The sequence below is a fragment of the Nerophis ophidion genome, linkage group LG27 (assembly GCF_033978795.1).
Source record: "Nerophis ophidion isolate RoL-2023_Sa linkage group LG27, RoL_Noph_v1.0, whole genome shotgun sequence".
Taxonomy (NCBI): domain Eukaryota; kingdom Metazoa; phylum Chordata; class Actinopteri; order Syngnathiformes; family Syngnathidae; genus Nerophis; species Nerophis ophidion.
In genome coordinates this window covers 25444130-25461649 of record NC_084637.1, presented here as the reverse complement: position 1 = coordinate 25461649, position 17520 = coordinate 25444130, and the positions used below count along the sequence as shown (strand labels likewise).

Genomic DNA, 17520 nt, shown 5'->3' with positions numbered 1-17520 from the left:
ACACTGTGTCCAATGTTTTTACAAAGATAAAATAAGTCATAGTTTTGGTTCGTTTAATAGTAAAACAAATTTACATTATTGCAATCCGTTGATAAAACATTGTCCTTTACAATTATAAAAGCTTTTTTAAAAAAAAATCTACTACTCTGCTTGCATGTCAGCAGACTGGCGTAGATCCTGCTGAAATCCTATATATTGAATGAATACAGAATCATTTTGAATCGGAAAAATATCGCTTTTGAATCGAGAATCGAATCGAAAAAAATCGATATATATCATCGAATCGTGACCCCAAGAATCAATATTCAATCGAATCGTGGGACACCCAAAGATCCACAGCCCTACTATACAAGTACCGGTATACATACAACCCGAGCTGCAACTATGAAAATATATAAATTCGTAAAAAGGAATCATACTTGGCAAAAAATTAGACGCGAGAAATGAAAGGTTACTATATATTCTAGCTCGCTGTATGAGTTGACTGATGCTCTGACCTGCTGCAGAACATGCCACACCATGCAGGTTGTGTCCTTGGATCCTGACATCAGGTGGATGCCGCAGTGGTCTGTTGCCAGGCAGGTTACAATATCTGGAGAAGACGTAAGATATTAGACATTGTGCGATGGGGCTCTTCACAATCTTGACCAAAAATCTCACTGGGAGAGTGAAAAAAGAGCTACAAAGATCAAACAGCGTCTAGGTTCCGTAAACACACCCATGTGACGAATATGTTGCCCCACAGTCTTGCCCTTGACAAGCGATGTGACCCGGAGGCTGTTGTCCCAGTGGCCACCGCTGAAGAGCAACTTTCCGTCATGCGAGATTACAAACAGGCTCGTTGTTACCTCCACGCCAGGGGCCAAGGGTCCGGACAGGAAACGCTGCGTCCTGGAAGGCAGGTTTAAGTACATGTGCTGAGTGAAAGCAGTGCTTTTCCTCAAACAGACTCTTTGATAGGGCTGGATTACGGCAAAACTAATAATCACAATTACAATGATTTATAGTAAATCACGATTAATAACACGGTTATTCATTAATTTGAAAACACAAGTATTCATTGTACCAGCAAAACTCAACTTTAAATAATAGTAAGGAATTAAGAAGTAAAATAATAATAATGGTCACAAAATAAATTAAAACAACAATTGCAAAACAATAAAACCATAACTTTCAGCTTTGTCAATTAAAATGTTTTAAAATTTATTTTTTTACCTTATTTTACCAACAAGGAGTGTGTGCTTTTTCTGTCATAAATACAATGAATGCAAAAATCCTCAAATTTATTAGTGCAATTTGGACAGTTTTGACCAATTATGTCAAAACATAATATTTTTTGCAAGTATATCAATAAGTGCTTTAAATACATAATGCTGGTGTAAGGTACTGTTTTAAAAAAAACTTTATTTTGTTAGTGCAGTCAGACCAGATGTTGGGCACTGCGCTGTTATTCTGAAGGGTGGAAGTGTGCTGCTGTTCAGAGCTTGACAAGTAAGGAGACGTCTAGAGGCTGTTTAAAAAAAAAGATATTGAATTGAAATAAAGTATTTATTTCAAACCTGCACAGTACAAGATAGTCTTTTAAGTTGAGACTGCTGATTGTATATTGATCTTATATCCATGATGTCGTTCACAACACAAGCAGATGAGATGTTTTAATGGTGTGTTTATGTTTGTTTGTACATTGATGTTACATCCATGATGTCGTTCACAACAAGCAGATGAGATATTTTATTGGTGTGTGGCTTGTTCTTGCTAGTTTTAGCTTCGTAGTTTAGTGGCATTGACATTTAGTTTAGGACGTGTTTCGGGGTGAATTTGCGGTCCCGGGAACATTATTTTCCCATTAAAATTTTCCTTTTACTCGCAATGACAACATCTTTGTCCCATTTATGTCAATTTCACTGATATTCTGTGTTGAACAGCAGATTCTGTTTTGTTTGCCAATTCTGTTACGTCAACATAGAAATGCCTTTTATTAGGGACCGAATGTCCCTTTGGGACAGAGGAGCCTATTGAATTTCTAGCGTTTTATTCTTTCTTTCTTTATTATTATTCCGCAGCTTTGAGCTGTAATTTGACCCCCTTAACATCCTTCAAAACTCACCAAATTTGACACACACATCAGGACTGACGATCATTGCGATTTTAATCAAAAAAACCTAACCCCAAAACTAAAAATTGCGCTCTAGCGCCCCTTAGGAAGAAAACACGGACAAAACTGCCTGTAACTTCCAGTAAGAATGTTGTAGTGACATGAAACAAAAACCTCTATGTAGGTCTCACTTAGACCTAGATTTCATTCACTGACACCCTTCAGCAAAAATCAACAGGAAGTTTGCAATTCCCTCTTCGAAACAAAAGTTTTGTAAAAACACTCACCTTTGCCTCTTTGAGCTGTAATTTGACCCCATACCGTCTGCTGCTGGTGCGCACGCACCAACATTTGTGAGGGAGGGGCTGTGATCGTCTATACATAAGCCGGTATCTTTTAAAGTTGTCATTTGCCTGCATATCGTAAAAACAACTGTCCAACATTTTACAACTAATTGTAAACTTATAGGTGCCGACCATCAGGGCCGTGTTGCGACGAGAAAGTGTGTCGATGTCAAGATATTACGCCATGTTGGTAAGTCTATCTGTTTGCTAATAGTAGCTACTATGGCTGTGAATCTTTGGGTGTCCCACGATTCGATTCAATATCGATTCTTGGGTTCACGATTCGATAATATATCGATTTTTTTCGATTCGATTCGATTCTCAATTCAAAAACGATATTTTTCCGATTCAAAACGATTCTGTATTCATTCAATAGATAGGATTTCAGCAGGATCTACCTCAGTCTGCTGACATGCTAGCAGAGTAGTAGATTTTTTTTAAAAAAGCTTTTATATTGTAAAGGACAATGTTTTATCAACTGATTGCAATAATGTACATTTGTTTTAACTATTAAACGAACCAAAACTATGACTTATTTTATCTTTGTGAAAACATTGGACACAGTGTGTTGTCAAGCTAATGAGATGCGATGCAAGTGTAAGCCACTGTGACACTACTGTTCTTTTTTAAAATTTTTATAAATGTCTAATGATAATGTCAATGAGGGATTTTTAATCACTGCTATACTGAAATTATAACTAATATTGATACTGTTGTTGATAATATTCATTTTTGTTTCACTACTTATGGTTTGTTCTGTGTCGTGGTTGTGTCTCCTTAATTGCTCTGTTTATTGCAGTTCTGAGTGTTGCTGGGTCAGGTTTGGTTTTGGAATTGGATTCCATTGTTATGGTGTTTCTGTGTATTGTTATGTTGGATTGATTTAAAAATAAACAATAAAAAAAACATTTTTTTTTTTTTAAATCGATTTTTTTAAAATGAGAATCGATTCTGAATCGCACAAAGGATTCGATTCGATTTGTATTCGAATCAATTTTTTCCAACACCCCTAGTAGCTACTAGCCGTATCCATGTATTTTCAATGGGCGGTTAGCATCGGGTTTTAATCCCGTTTCCTCCTTTGTCTCAGCTCCGATTGAATTTCTTTTTATGTCGAGTCTTTATTTTGGGTACTTACATATGGTGCCTCCAAGTCTGATGTATAATACATGTGCATACAACTTTTTCTCTGTGTAATAATCCATCCATCCATCTTCTAACGCTTATCCTGGCTTGGGTCGCGGGGGCAGCAGCCAAAGCGGTCCCGTCCATCGCTGCTTGCAGCTTTAATTTTTGTAGAGTTTAAAATCAATTAGGTTTACTAGCACGCTGTCATATATAGAGTAGGAACCGTGGGAAGCCGGAATCAAAATTAAAATGTGATTAATTGCCCAGCCCTACTCTTTGGTTTCATGTTATGCATGCTGGTAGGTGGATGTAGTTTTCTCACTTGGTGTTGGACACTGTGGGGTCCTTAATGAAGGTGAAGTAGTTGGAGATGTTCCTGTTGTAAGGCAGCCACCCGTGGGTCCCGAACAGACAGTTCCGACTTACGGTCACCTGCAAAAAAATGTATCAATTAAAGTGTTTTATTTGGCGCTAATCCAAATTAGGATTGTTTTGTTGACATATCTGATTTTGTGTGTGCTTTCCTAGTTAATTGTTGATCAAGAAATATATATATATGTATGCCAACCAGAGTGTCTGGGCTGCCTTGACTGATGAAGGAGTGTGACTGATTCTTTGGAACAACAGCTTTAACAAGTGGAGCATTGTCACTAATGCCCTGCAGCGACAGAGGAAGAGACACGTGTGAGACACATGGAATGATATGCTCCATATTAGAGGATCCAAACCTCAACAAAGAAGGACTTTAGGTCGCTGAGGTTTTCAAACATGCTTAGAGAACACGAGTCCAGCTGGGCCTTCCTCTTCTCCACTTCCTCTTGAGAGAGACGTACTGGATGGGGCTCCTGCCCACACATGGAATGATCATGCTTATTCATGGTTCTACAAAACAGTATCATGTCCATGGAATGTGCTGTACCTTGAGAAGCTGGCATGGTGTCTGCCCAAAGTGTCTGATCATGCCTTCCAGGGCTTTTCGTTCCTTTTCATCAGTTATGGCGTCGAGGTCCACTGCCCCTGCACAGCCCAGCCAATGTTAAAAAATACTGAACCTAGAATGTATTTACTAAAATCTATGTACTGTACTCGATGGGCGTCCAAACCTTTAGAAAGTTGGCTGCATGTAAAGAAACTATACATTTATATAAGTACATACATAACCATACACACACATATATATATATGTATATATATATATATATATATTTATATACATACATATAAAATATATTATATACATATATATACATATACATATATATATATATATATATACTTGACTATACATATATATAATATATATATATATATATATACACACACACACACACACACGTACTGTATGTATATACTAGATTATATATATATATATATATACATATACATACACATATACATACACACATAACCATTCAAATATTTTACACATATACATATATGTGTCTGTACATACTATATTAATATGGTCGATATATAGATAGATAATGAATATAATTGAATATTAAGAGTATGTGAAAGTTTGACTCCTACCTTGTTTACTTCTGTGACGACCTTCTTAAAGTTATGTAATTGATCAGAAATATCAAGCAGCTAAATGCGCCCAAACGTGGATAAGTGTGGAGTTAGTGTTTCACACTTTTCCCATCATGGCTGTATTTTAGAATTTTTAGACATTTTTCATAATATCAAAAATGTTCAGTGAGCAGGTTTTGTTATGTGACTAGTATGTTGACCGTTATGTTGGTTGCATTATTATTATAATTTGTTTTTTGCATCATGATTAGGGAAGGTTGCTAGGATTGTGTCGTATAGGAATTGCTGTGCTGTTATTTCAAAGTACATTCAAAGGTAATTGATTGGATTTAATCACATTGTCCACAAGATGGCAGCAAATATGCAGCATTCTGCTTCTTAATTAAGATTAAATTGAAATCACTCTGCAGTGCGATGCTTTGTTGAACTCATGATGTCTGACGGGCCCAGTTTGGACCCGCCTGGACTATAGGCAGTAGTGTGTGGTATTACAAAGATGGTGCCAGGATGACTACTCGGGGTGTTTACCCTCATATGTGCAGTAGTAGAAGACGTTGAGGGCCTCCACTGCTGCAGGACCTCTCTGCTTGTAACCAAAGATCAGGTCGATCCATTCGTTAAGGTGCGCTGACACGTGCTCAGATTCCTGTCAGAGCATCACACAATTAATCAAAGTTTATTTGTAGCCTTTAATCACAAGTGCCTCAAAGGGCTTCAAAAAGCAACAACGAAATCCGCTGATCCGAACCTACATCCGGGCAAAGAAAAACTCCAAAAACCCAAGTCATTACCCTTAAAAAACGATGTACAGTAGTGTATTTAGGGATGGATACCTTCTGTATTTTGGCAGGTAACCGACCCAAGATTCAAATAATATCAAACCGTATCATATTTCGATACATTTGTTGGACGTCACGTCATGTTTGGTTCTAGACACTCAAGCGAAAACACGTGTATTTGTAGTGGGCAGCCTCTTAGTAATGTTGCACTATTGCGTGACAACAAAGAAAAACATGCCTAATAGAAAGCACCCAAAAGTAAGACGCCACTTTTCAAAATGCGCTAGCTCGATGCTAATTTAAATTGCCATTATAGCCATTACCATGAAACTGATTCGCGTTAGTAATTTTGCATGGTGATTTCATCAGCACCTCCAAGTCCGAATGCATGGTTCTCGCCTGGAAAAGGGTGGAGTGCCATCTACGGGTTGGGGAGGAGATCTTGCCCCAAGTGGAGGAGTTCAAGTACCTCGGAGTCTTGTTCACGAGTGAGGGAAAAGTGGATCGTGAGGTGGACAGGCGGATCGGTGCAGCGTCTTCAGTAATGTGAAGAAGGAGCTGAGCCGGAAGGCAAAGCTCTCAATTTACCGATCGATCTACGTTCCCATCCTCACCTATGGTCATAAGCTTTGGATTATGACCGAAAGGACCAGATCATGGGTACAATTGGCCGAAATGAGGATTCCTCCGCCGGGTGGCGGGTCTCTCCCTTAGAGATAGGGTGAGAAGCTCTGTCATCCGGGGGGAGCTCAAAGTAAAGTCGCTGCTCTTCCACATCGAGAGGAGCCAGATGAGGTGGTTTGGGTATCTGGTCAGGATGCAACCCGAGCGCCTCCCTGGGGAGGTGTTTCGGGCACGTCCGACCGGTAGGAGGCCACAGGGAAGACCCAGGACACGTTGAGAAGACTACGTCTCCCGGCTGGCCTGGGAACGCCTCGGGATCCCCCGGGAAGAACTGGACGAAGAGGCCGGGGAGAGGAAAGTCTGGGCTTCCCTGCTTAGGCTGCTGCCCCCGCGACCCGACCTCGGATAAGCGGAAGAAGATGGATGGATGGATTTCATCACTTCCAAATTAGGTCGACCTCTGCTGCCTGCACTTCATTACCAATACAAGATAACTCCTATTTGTCAAGAAATTTACACAAAGTTTGGATATTTTTCAGGAATATATTTTCTGTCATCCTCATGTCCATCCATTTCTGTCGCGTTCTTTGATGGAATCACTGAACATGAAAATCGCTGCGCTCCTTTAAGGAGCCCCTGCTCCAAGAGTTGCGAACGAAGGCTTGTCAAGGACTCCATCGCTACAGTAATAATAATAATAACAATAATAATGGATTTATAGACACTTAAAGCTCTTCAAAGAGAACTGAGAACCCATCATTCGAATACTCCGCATTCATGCCCTGTAGGCGGTAAGTTATATTTGTAGCCACAGCTGGACTGGCTTCGACTCACGGTGGTTCTGGACTAATGTGGTCTAGACGCTGCAAAAAGGGAGAAATGTACCTTAAAGGCCTACTGAAACCCACTACTACCGACCACGCAGTCTGATAGTTTATATATCAATGATGAAATATTGACATTGCAACAAATGCCAATTTAAAATTTCCCGCGAAGTATCCTGTTGAAAACGTCGCGGAATGATGAAGCTTATGTTGACGCGTGCTTGTGACGTTATTGGGAATGGGTGGCAGCGGCGGTGGCGCCGATGACCAAGAAGAACGCGGAGTTGGAATATAATTACAACACTTTATGTACATATTTATACACATATTTATATAATATTTACATATTTATATAATAAGTAACTACAAGCTCCACTCACAGAAAGAGTCCCATTTCTTTTATGAGCGGTCGAGCGAGTCAAAAGCCTAAAATAATTAAAAAAAATAAACTTTTTATTTTATTTTTTTATTTGTGGCGGGCGTAATTCTTTTGTGGGGGGCCGCCACAAATAAATGAATGTGTGGAAAACCCTGCACATATATTAAAACGCTATATTTATCTAATCCATTATTATTAATATTACTTTCCACAAGTCATACTTAATAGTCTTAAATAAATGCAAAACTAAGAGTATTGTTTTTTGGGTGGCAACCTTAATTCCTTTCGACACCTAAACTTAACCTAGCCCTAGCCGGTAACCCCATAGAACAGGTAGACAAGGCAAAATTGCATGGCATTGCCTATATGGTCAACGATCATGGACCGAGCATAAAAATACAATAGTTAGCAAACTAGGTCGAGGTATAGCAGTCACGAGAAAGTCTTCTTCCTATGTATCCGGGGTCAAGTTTGTAAATCGTTAATTTTGTGTCCCTCGGATTATAGGTCAATACAAATCTTGTTAAATGACAGATTGATTAGAAGAGGGCTGCTGGACATGCTCTGGGCTGTTCTAATAGAAATAGCATTGATAAGATGCACTCCAGCCTCTCGGGCCCAATATTTAGCAAAGGATTTCTTCAGGTTTGGCCATACTTTTTTGTTGTGTTACCAACTCAAAATTTCCCGCATTTTTGTTTGACCAGATCGACGATTGCATTGATGCACATAATTACAATACAAGATACGCTGTTAACGGTCGTGTTGTCATACCTTTTTCAAAAACAAACACAATGTAAAAAAACAGTCATTTATAGAGCCGTTGCTTATTGCAGGGGTGTCAAACTTATTTTTATTGAGGGCCACATCGCAATAATAGCTGCATTTATAGGGCCATTTTTTTAAAATGAACTAAAATTATGCATGCGTGCAATAACTTTTTCACATTTATATCAATGCTGTCAAATTATAACTTGACAGCATTGATATAAATGTGTACCAATATTTACCTCATATTATTACATTATTGCCTGTGCACTTGATTTTTAGATTATTTTCATGTACAAATTAATGGATGCATCATACATAAAGGTGACAAGCAAATATTCAACTCTTTATGTTTATCTTTACTAACCTATTTTTGTTATACACGATATAATAATGTATAAGGATGTCCGATAATATCGGACTGACGATATCATCGGCCAATAAATGCTTTAAAATGTAAAATCGGATATTATCGGTATCAGTTTCAAGATTATCGGTATCAGTTTAAATAAGTAAAATTTATGACTGTTTAAAACGCCGCTGAGCACCCATGCGTTGGGAGAGGTACAGAGCGGCAATGAACCTTAAAGACACTTCCTTTGCGTGCCGGCCCAGTCACATAATATCTACGGCTTTTCAGATTCACAATTGAATGCAAGGCATACTTGATCAACAGCCATACAGGTCACACTGAGGGTGGCGGTATAAACAACTTTAACACTGTTACAAAAATGCGCCCCACTGTGAACCCACACCGAACAAGAATGACAAACACATTTCTGGAGAACATCCGCACCATAACACAACATAAACACAACAGAACAAATACCCAGAATTGCTAGCAGTACTAACTCTTCCGGGGACGCTACAATATACACCCCCGCTACCCCATCTCCCACCTCAAATTTGGGAGCATGGCCTAAATTCCAAGCTGCTGTTTTGAGGCATGTTAAAACAAAATTATTCACTTTGTGGGCATTTTTTTCCATAACTTGAGTTGATTTAGTTTGGAAAACCTTGTTACATTGTTGAATGCATTCAGCGGAGCATCACAACAAAATTAGCCACAATAATGTGTTAATTCCACAACTGTGTATATCGGTATCGGTTGATACCGGTATCGGTAATGAAGAGTTGGACAATATCGGAATATCGGATATCGGTAAAAAAGCCATTATCTGACATCTCTAATAATGTAATATTTGGCATGATTAGATAATAGCATTTAAAAGATAAATTTTTTTCCTTGTCAAAATCGAAATAATTATTTTCATTTGGTAAAAAAAATATAAGAAGTGAATAAGCGGTAGAAATGGATGGATGGAAAAAAAATATTTTTTTTTATAAACACACACTTTTCCCAAGCTTTTGCGGGACTCATACAATGATGTGGCCTGGGCCTTGAGTTTGACACCTGTAGCTTATTGGAATTATATACCACTCGATATTTGTCTAATAAAAGAGTACAAAGGTCTTTACCGGAATGAAAGTGACCACAGTCACTAAACTAAATTATTTTGTGTTATTTCATGTGTTATTTAGATTTTTCATGTTGATTAATGCAATGTAATCCTTTTTATACATACATTGATAGTGATAAATCATATTGTGAACTCATATAGAATCTTTTATTAGTATTTTTCTTTTCTTTAAACAGTTTCCTATTATGTAACGTTTTGTGTAGATCCCAGTAAGCTGACTGCCATGGCATCAGCTAATGGGGATTTTAAAATAAACAAGCAAATACTCCTATGACATGCAGGTAGATGTACCCGTGGAACACGCCGAAAGGTCTACACTGGCAATATGCAATAAATAGCAAAGAGCAGGAAAAGTGGAGCGGAATCTCACCAGGGCTTTGCGGTGTTTGCAGATAAAGTCCTCAGGAGACGTGGCCCATTTTGGCAGAATGACATCATTTATTCTTTCTTTGGTTATCTGCCTGCGACCGAGGTCAAAGCCTGAGTGAGTGACAGCAGGGTACAAAAGGAGAGGAGTTAACCCAGTGTGCATAACCACTTTTGTTCGAACCGTGGTAAGCCTCACCATTATGGTTCTCAAGAAACTCGGGGAAGTAAAAGAACTCCGGGATGAGCTCCTTGACATCATTGGGGTTGTCCATGAGGGTCTGCCATGTTGCCGGAATGGAGTGGAACTGGCGGTCGGCACAGTCGAACCTGAGCGCAGCGAGACATGAGCATACTTGCCAACCCTCGAAAACCTCCCGGGACAAATTTTCTCCCGAAATTCAGGCGGAGCTGGAGGCCACACCCCCTCCAGTTCCATGAAAACCTGACTCAGCAATGTTGTGACCCTCTTAAACAGGACAATACTGCCATCTACTGTACATAGAATAGAATAGAGTGTAAATATAGTCTACATATATTCTACACTTAAGTGCAGTCAAGGAACATGCATTAGGGAGTCTGTCCTGAAGTCCATAGTAAAGATACGTAAATTCATCACGTCGCCTGGTTATTGGCTCCAACCCAATATATTAGACCGTCGACGAGCAAAATGAAGAAATACACTTGCAAGTTCCAGAACGATTGGAAACAAGAATTTCAGTTTATCCAGGAGAGTTCGAAGGGGAAGGGGTATGTTGCCTGTAAATTTTGTAGAACAAACTTCTCCATTGAACACGGCGGCCGAACGGATATACTCAGCCATGAACGGTCAGCGAAACACAAAGCGTCCGCAGCGCAGCATCGTTCACAACCCAGTATTATGGGCAACCTCGCAAAATGGAGACCCAATGGTGGAACGTATGCTGAGACAAAGATGGCGATGCTGATAGCTGGAAGCAACATCCCGTTCTCATTTGCAGATGTCAACAACAATTTCGTGATATATGTTCCCGGATTCGGAGATCGCTCGCCAATACGCAAATGGCAGAACAAAGGTTACTCAAATAGTGAAAGGTTAAGTGTAGTTGGGGTTTTTTTTAGTAACCAGCAAGCACAGTACAGTTAGTAGAACAACTGTGTTTTTATTATTGTGTATTTGATAGGTGCCGTCAGAAATTCAACAATTTATTTTATTTATATATATAATAAAATAAATATATATAGCTATTATTCACTGAAAGTCAAGTATTTCATACACACACATATATATATATATACATATATATATATATATATATATATATGAAATACTCGAGTTGGTGAATTGTACTCCTCCCCTCTTAACCACGCCCCCCTCCCCAACCACACCTCCGCCCCACTTCCGACCACCCCCCCACCATCTCCCGAAATCGGAGGTCTCAAGGTTGGCAAGTATGGACATGAGAAACGTGTAGGAAAATCCGACCCTTTTAGGCTGAAGGTTAAAACACTCTGCTTACCGTCCGCTCTGCAGCTGGATGTGCAGGGAGGTGAAGGGCTCCACTCGGATGAGGTAGTGCATCACCCCGGCGGCGCTGGAATAGTGGGTGCCGTAATGGAACTTGTCTGTGGTGCCGGTTGGGTCCTCAAAGCTGTCATACCTGGCAGACATGGAGCCCATAATGAGGATTGTTAGGGACGGAAAAGCGCTTCAAAATATGTTTTTCATCTGAAACGTACCTTTCTCGAACTGCTTTGGCGTTGCGGTTGTTCTGTACCGCCACTGGCTTTGACAAGTCCCTGAACACCCGTGGATCCGAAAGGTCCAGCTTTTCTGACGTGTAGTCAGCCAGAACCCAGGGAAACTGACAACAGGGGTGGACGGCAGAAAGAGTTTAAACGCGGTAGCTCATAGTGGCGGATCCTTCTGTTTAGTGGTTCAACGCACCACTGGGTACTGTGCCAGGTCGTTGTACGTTCTGCCCGCAATTGTGTTGAGTTGCATCAGGTAGTCAAAGTTGGAAATCTCCCGATTCACCCATTTCTGTGAAAAATTTGACCCGAAAAGCATGAAATTCGATTACAGTGGAACCTCGATTTACGAACCCCTCTTTTTGCTAACTTTTCGATTTACAGACTTTTCGATTGAGCCAAATATGCCTCTGTGTGCAAACCATTTCTCGTCGTATGACTGCTTCATTAATTTATTCGTTTTGTGAGCCGCTAGAAGCTTCAAGGCGCAGCCATTTTAGGGACTTCACTTCCTGTGAAGTACACTACATACGGGTGCAGCAATTTTGGAGAGGGCAGAGCCCTTTATGCCACATCCTTTACTTACTTGGTTGCCACTTCTCAGTGTTTCAGATTGTGTTGCTTTTCACGCAATTCACCAATTTTTGTCTATTTTCGACAAACCAGACTGGAAATATGAAGGGAATCGCTGTGGACTTAGACTTAGAGAGGAGCGGGGAACCCAGAAAGAAGAGGATTCTCCTTCCAAGCAGTAACACACTGATCTTTCTCCCTGCCACCTACTCTTTCTGCCTCCTCTCCCTTCTTCGCCTTGTGCTTCTGCCTTCTCTACTCCAAACATTCCCTGACAGCAAGGTAAGAAAAATTTTACTTTTTATCTTACTATTTTAGCTACATGGTTGTTAATGTTTTTGAGAAAACCAAAGGGACTTCAGTGTGGGCGCGTTGACAGTTCAACTTGCCGTTGTTTTAGAATAATTAAATATGTATGTATATATATATATATATATATATATATATATATATATATATATATATACATATATATATATACATATATATACACTGTATACACATTTATATGTACATATATGTATAAAATATATGTATATGTATTTATATATGTATGTATGTATGTATGTATATATATATATATATAAAAGATAATCACACTTTGAATACACTATAATATATATATATATATATATATCTATATATTATAGTGTATTCAAAGTGTGATTATCTTTTATATATATATATAAAGCGGTTATTCATCCTCTTCTTAAAAGACCTAACCTCGATCCTGACCTCATGGTAAACTACCGACCGGTGTCTCACCTTCCCTTTATTTCAAAAATCCTCGAAAAAATTGTTGCGGAGCAGTTAAATGAACACTTAGCGTCTAACAATCTATGTGAAACCTTTCAATCCGGTTTCAGGGCAAATCACTCGACGGAGACAGCCCTCGCAAAAATGACTAATGATCTATTGCTAACGATGGATTCTGATGCGTCATCTATGTTGCTGCTCCTCGATCTTAGCGCTGCTTTCGATACTGTCGATCATAATATTTTATTAGAACGTATCAAAACACGAATTGGTATGTCAGACTTAGCCCTGTCTTGGTTTAACTCTTATCTTACTGATAGGATGCAGTGTGTCTCCCATAACAATGTGACCTCGGACTACGTTAAGGTAACGTGTGGAGTTCCCCAGGGTTCGGTCCTTGGCCCTGCACTCTTCAGCATCTACATGCTGCCGCTAGGTGACATCATACGCAAATACGGTGTTAGCTTTCACTGTTATGCTGATGACACCCAACTCTACATGCCCCTAAAGCTGACCAACACGCCGGATTGTAGTCAGCTGGAGGCGTGTCTTAATGAAATTAAACAATGGATGTCCGCTAACTTTTTGCAACTCAACGCCAAAAAAACGGAAATGCTGATTATCGGTCCTGCTAGACACCGCACTCTATTTAATAATACAACTCTAACATTTGACAACCAAACAATTAAACAAGGCGACACGGTAAAGAATCTGGGTATTATCTTCGACCCAACTCTCTCCTTTGAGGCACACATTAAAAGCGTTACTAAAACGGCCTTCTTTCATCTCCGCAATATCGCTAAAATTCGCTCCATTCTGTCCACTAAAGACGCTGAGATCATTATCCATGCGTTTGTTACGTCTCGCCTCGACTACTGTAACGTATTATTTTCGGGTCTCCCCATGTCTAGCATTAAAAGATTACAGTTGGTACAAAATGCGGCTGCTAGACTTTTGACAAGAACAAGAAAGTTTGATCACATTACGCCTGTACTGGCTCACCTGCACTGGCTGCCTGTGCACTTAAGATGTGACTTTAAGGTTTTACTACTTACGTATAAAATACTACACGGTCTAGCTCCATCCTATCTTGCCGATTGTATTGTACCATATGTCCCGGCAAGAAATCTGCGTTCAAAGGACTCCGGCTTATTAGTGATCCCCAAAGCCCAAAAAAAGTCTGCGGGCTGTAGAGCGTTTTCATTTCGGGCTCCAGTACTCTGGAATGCCCTCCCGGTAACAGTTCGAGATGCCACCTCAGTAGAAGCATTTAAGTCTCACCTTAAAACTCATTTGTATACTCTAGCCTTTAAATAGACTCCCTTTTTAGACCAGTTGATCTGCCGTTTCTCTTCTTTTTCTTCTATGTCCCACTCTCCTTTGTGGAGGGAGTCCGGTCCGATCCGGTGGCCATGTACTGCTCGCCTGTGTATCGGCTGGGGACATCTCTGCGCTGCTGATCAGCCTACGCTTGGGATGGTTTCCTACTGGCTCCGCTGTGAACGGGACTCTCGCTGCTGTGTTGGATCCGCTTTGGACTGGACTCTCGCGACTGTGTTGGATCCATTATGGATTGATCTTTCACAGTATCATGTTCTCATATGTTCTCATAGTCATCAGTATCATCAGTATCACAGTATCATGTTCTCATAGTCATCATTGTCACCGACGTCCCACTGGGTCATTATTGTCACCGATGTCCCACTGGGTGTGAGTTTTCCTTGCCCTTATGTGGGCCTACCGAGGATGTCGTAGTGGTTTGTGCAGCCCTTTGAGACACTAGTGATTTAGGGCTATATAAGTAAACATTGATTGATTGATATATATATACATACATACTTTGAATACACTATAATATATATATATATATATATATATATATTATAGTGTATTCAAAGTGTGATTTTCTTTTATAGGGACTTTTGTCGAGGCTAAAACACATTGTTTCTTATCTGTAACTTTGCTTCACTATACTATAAGCTATAACCAGGGGCGTCACCAGACAGATTTCACTGGGGCACGTGCCCCACTGTTGATCTGCAGTGCCCCAGTAAAAATTTCACCCCAAAAAAAAAAGCTTCAGAGTTTTAAGTCTACATAACATAGACAACAGTGCACATACTACTTAGTATGGTCATTGATTGCTACTGTATTCACTCCACGAAACAATGAGCACATGGCTACTTAATATGGTAATTGATTCATGTGTGGATCCAGACTTCGGTTGAGAGAGAGAGAGAGAGAGAGAGAGAGAATCACTGCGTGAGGTAGGTAACGTTAGCCAACAACAATTTGTTAATTACATTATTTTGATTTGACTCCAACTGTTACTCCTAGATGGATTTAAGAAAGTTATTCGCCCGCAGCAGAAAAGAAGCAGCGGGATTGAGAGATGTAAGTGAAGTCCTAGCTAGCTAGGCAACATCATCGTCTTAAATTGATGGTAAGTTAGCTAACGTTATTCCTTGTATCAAGACAAACATATTCATTTGCTGTACCAGCTGTCGGGGGAATTTCCAGTCAACATGAAACATAATGTTGGTTATTGTCTGCTGGTTCTGCATCAATGATGATTTGGAGTCAGCGTGTGTGAGTTGAGTGCTTCTCAAATGCTTTATCTTCAGGAAGAAAAACATTTTTCCATATCATCAAGTCGTGAGCCAAATTTTTAAATCATTCAAGTTTATTTCACAGAAAAATAGCACAGTAGACTTGTCTTGTTAATCGGTGTGACTTTGACTAAAATAATCTTGTTTTGTCACCAGAAAAATGGCTACAGCTAAAGCATCTGGTTTTGTTTCCAGAAAAAATAGTAACATTTCTGTATTTGTTTTCAGAAAGATGGCTGAAAATATTGGGTTTTGTTGCCCCATTTAGATTTAAAAAAAATATATTTCCATGTCTGTCCTGAGTCCTCCTCCAACTTGTTAGTCGGTTTGCCCTTTGCTAAAATACTCACTAATCGTCGCTGGAAAAATGGCTAAAAATATCTGGTTTTGTTGCCACAATTTGATTTTTTTCTCCCTTAACTTTTTTTTTTTCCATGCACACATTTGACTGTGACTCACTGAAAATGACACACAATCCACTTTTATGTCACGACCCAGCAGTTGGGAACCACTGGTCAACTGTATAACAGTTACTGTAATATTTCCATGTCTGTCCAGAGTGATTGACCACTTTGCAAAAATGAAAAGGAGACGTTACAGTTTACTTCTCAGAAAATGATTCCCTGAACAGACACACAACATTTGTTCATTTATTCTACTACTGTGGCTTTATTGTTTTGTGTATATTTTATAGTTTTGTGTATCTGAAATAGGATTAGCCACATTGCCATAAATGGAAATTAAATAATATAAAAGAACCCAGAGATGTAGGGGTGCTTTATTTTTTGTTTTACTTTTGTAGATGTTAAATTTGCAGATCCATCCATCCATCCATCATCTTCCGCTTATCCGAGGTCGGGTCGCGGGGGCAGCAGCCTAAGCAGGGAAGCCCAGACTTCCCTATCTCCAGCCACTTCGTCTAGCTCTTCCCGGGGGATCCCGAGGCGTTCCCAGGCCAGCCGGGAGACATAGTCTTCCCAACGTGTCCTGGGTCTTCCCCGTGGCCTCCTACCAGCTGGACGTGCCCTAAACACATCCCTAGGGAGGCGTTCGGGTGGCATCCTGACCAGATGCCCGAACCACTTCATCTGGCTCCTCTCGATGTGGAGGAGCAGCGGCTTTACTTTGAGTTCCTCCCGGATGGCAGAGCTTCTCACCCTATCTCTAAGGGAGAGCCCCGCCACCCGGCGGAGGAAACTAATTTCGGCCGCTTGTACCCGTGATCTTATCCTTTCGGTCATGACCCAAAGCTCATGACCATAGGTGAGGATGGGAACGTAGATCGACCGGTAAATTGAGAGCTTTGCCTTCCGGCTCAGCTCCTTCTTCACCACAACGGATCGATACAACGTCCGCATTACTGAAGACGCCGCACCGATCCGCCTGTCGATCTCACGATCCACTCTTCCCCCACTCGTGAACAAGACTCCTAGGTACTTGAACTCCTCCACTTGGGGCAGGGTCTCCTCCCCAACCCGGAGATGGCACTCCACCCTTTTCCGGGCGAGAACCATGGACTCGGACTTGGAG

At 40.3% G+C, this 17520-nt stretch overlaps 1 protein-coding gene across 3 annotated transcripts in view; it reads right to left on the bottom strand.

Annotated features, from left to right (window-relative positions):
• The window catches only part of LOC133544401 (neurobeachin-like protein 1), a 151379-nt gene that overhangs the window by 13663 nt on the left and 120196 nt on the right, over positions 1-17520 (bottom strand). For all 3 annotated transcript variants that reach the window (XM_061889685.1, XM_061889683.1, XM_061889686.1), the window contains 12 exons: positions 12249-12344; positions 12041-12165; positions 11821-11961; positions 10521-10651; positions 10326-10435; positions 5629-5746; positions 4487-4584; positions 4296-4412; positions 4136-4225; positions 3890-3999; positions 719-891; positions 498-592 (listed from right to left, as the gene is read on the bottom strand). In XM_061889685.1, the coding sequence (XP_061745669.1) occupies positions 498-592; positions 719-891; positions 3890-3999; positions 4136-4225; positions 4296-4412; positions 4487-4584; positions 5629-5746; positions 10326-10435; positions 10521-10651; positions 11821-11961; positions 12041-12165; positions 12249-12344 (1404 nt within the window). The remainder of the gene's footprint in view (positions 1-497; positions 593-718; positions 892-3889; positions 4000-4135; positions 4226-4295; positions 4413-4486; positions 4585-5628; positions 5747-10325; positions 10436-10520; positions 10652-11820; positions 11962-12040; positions 12166-12248; positions 12345-17520) is intronic.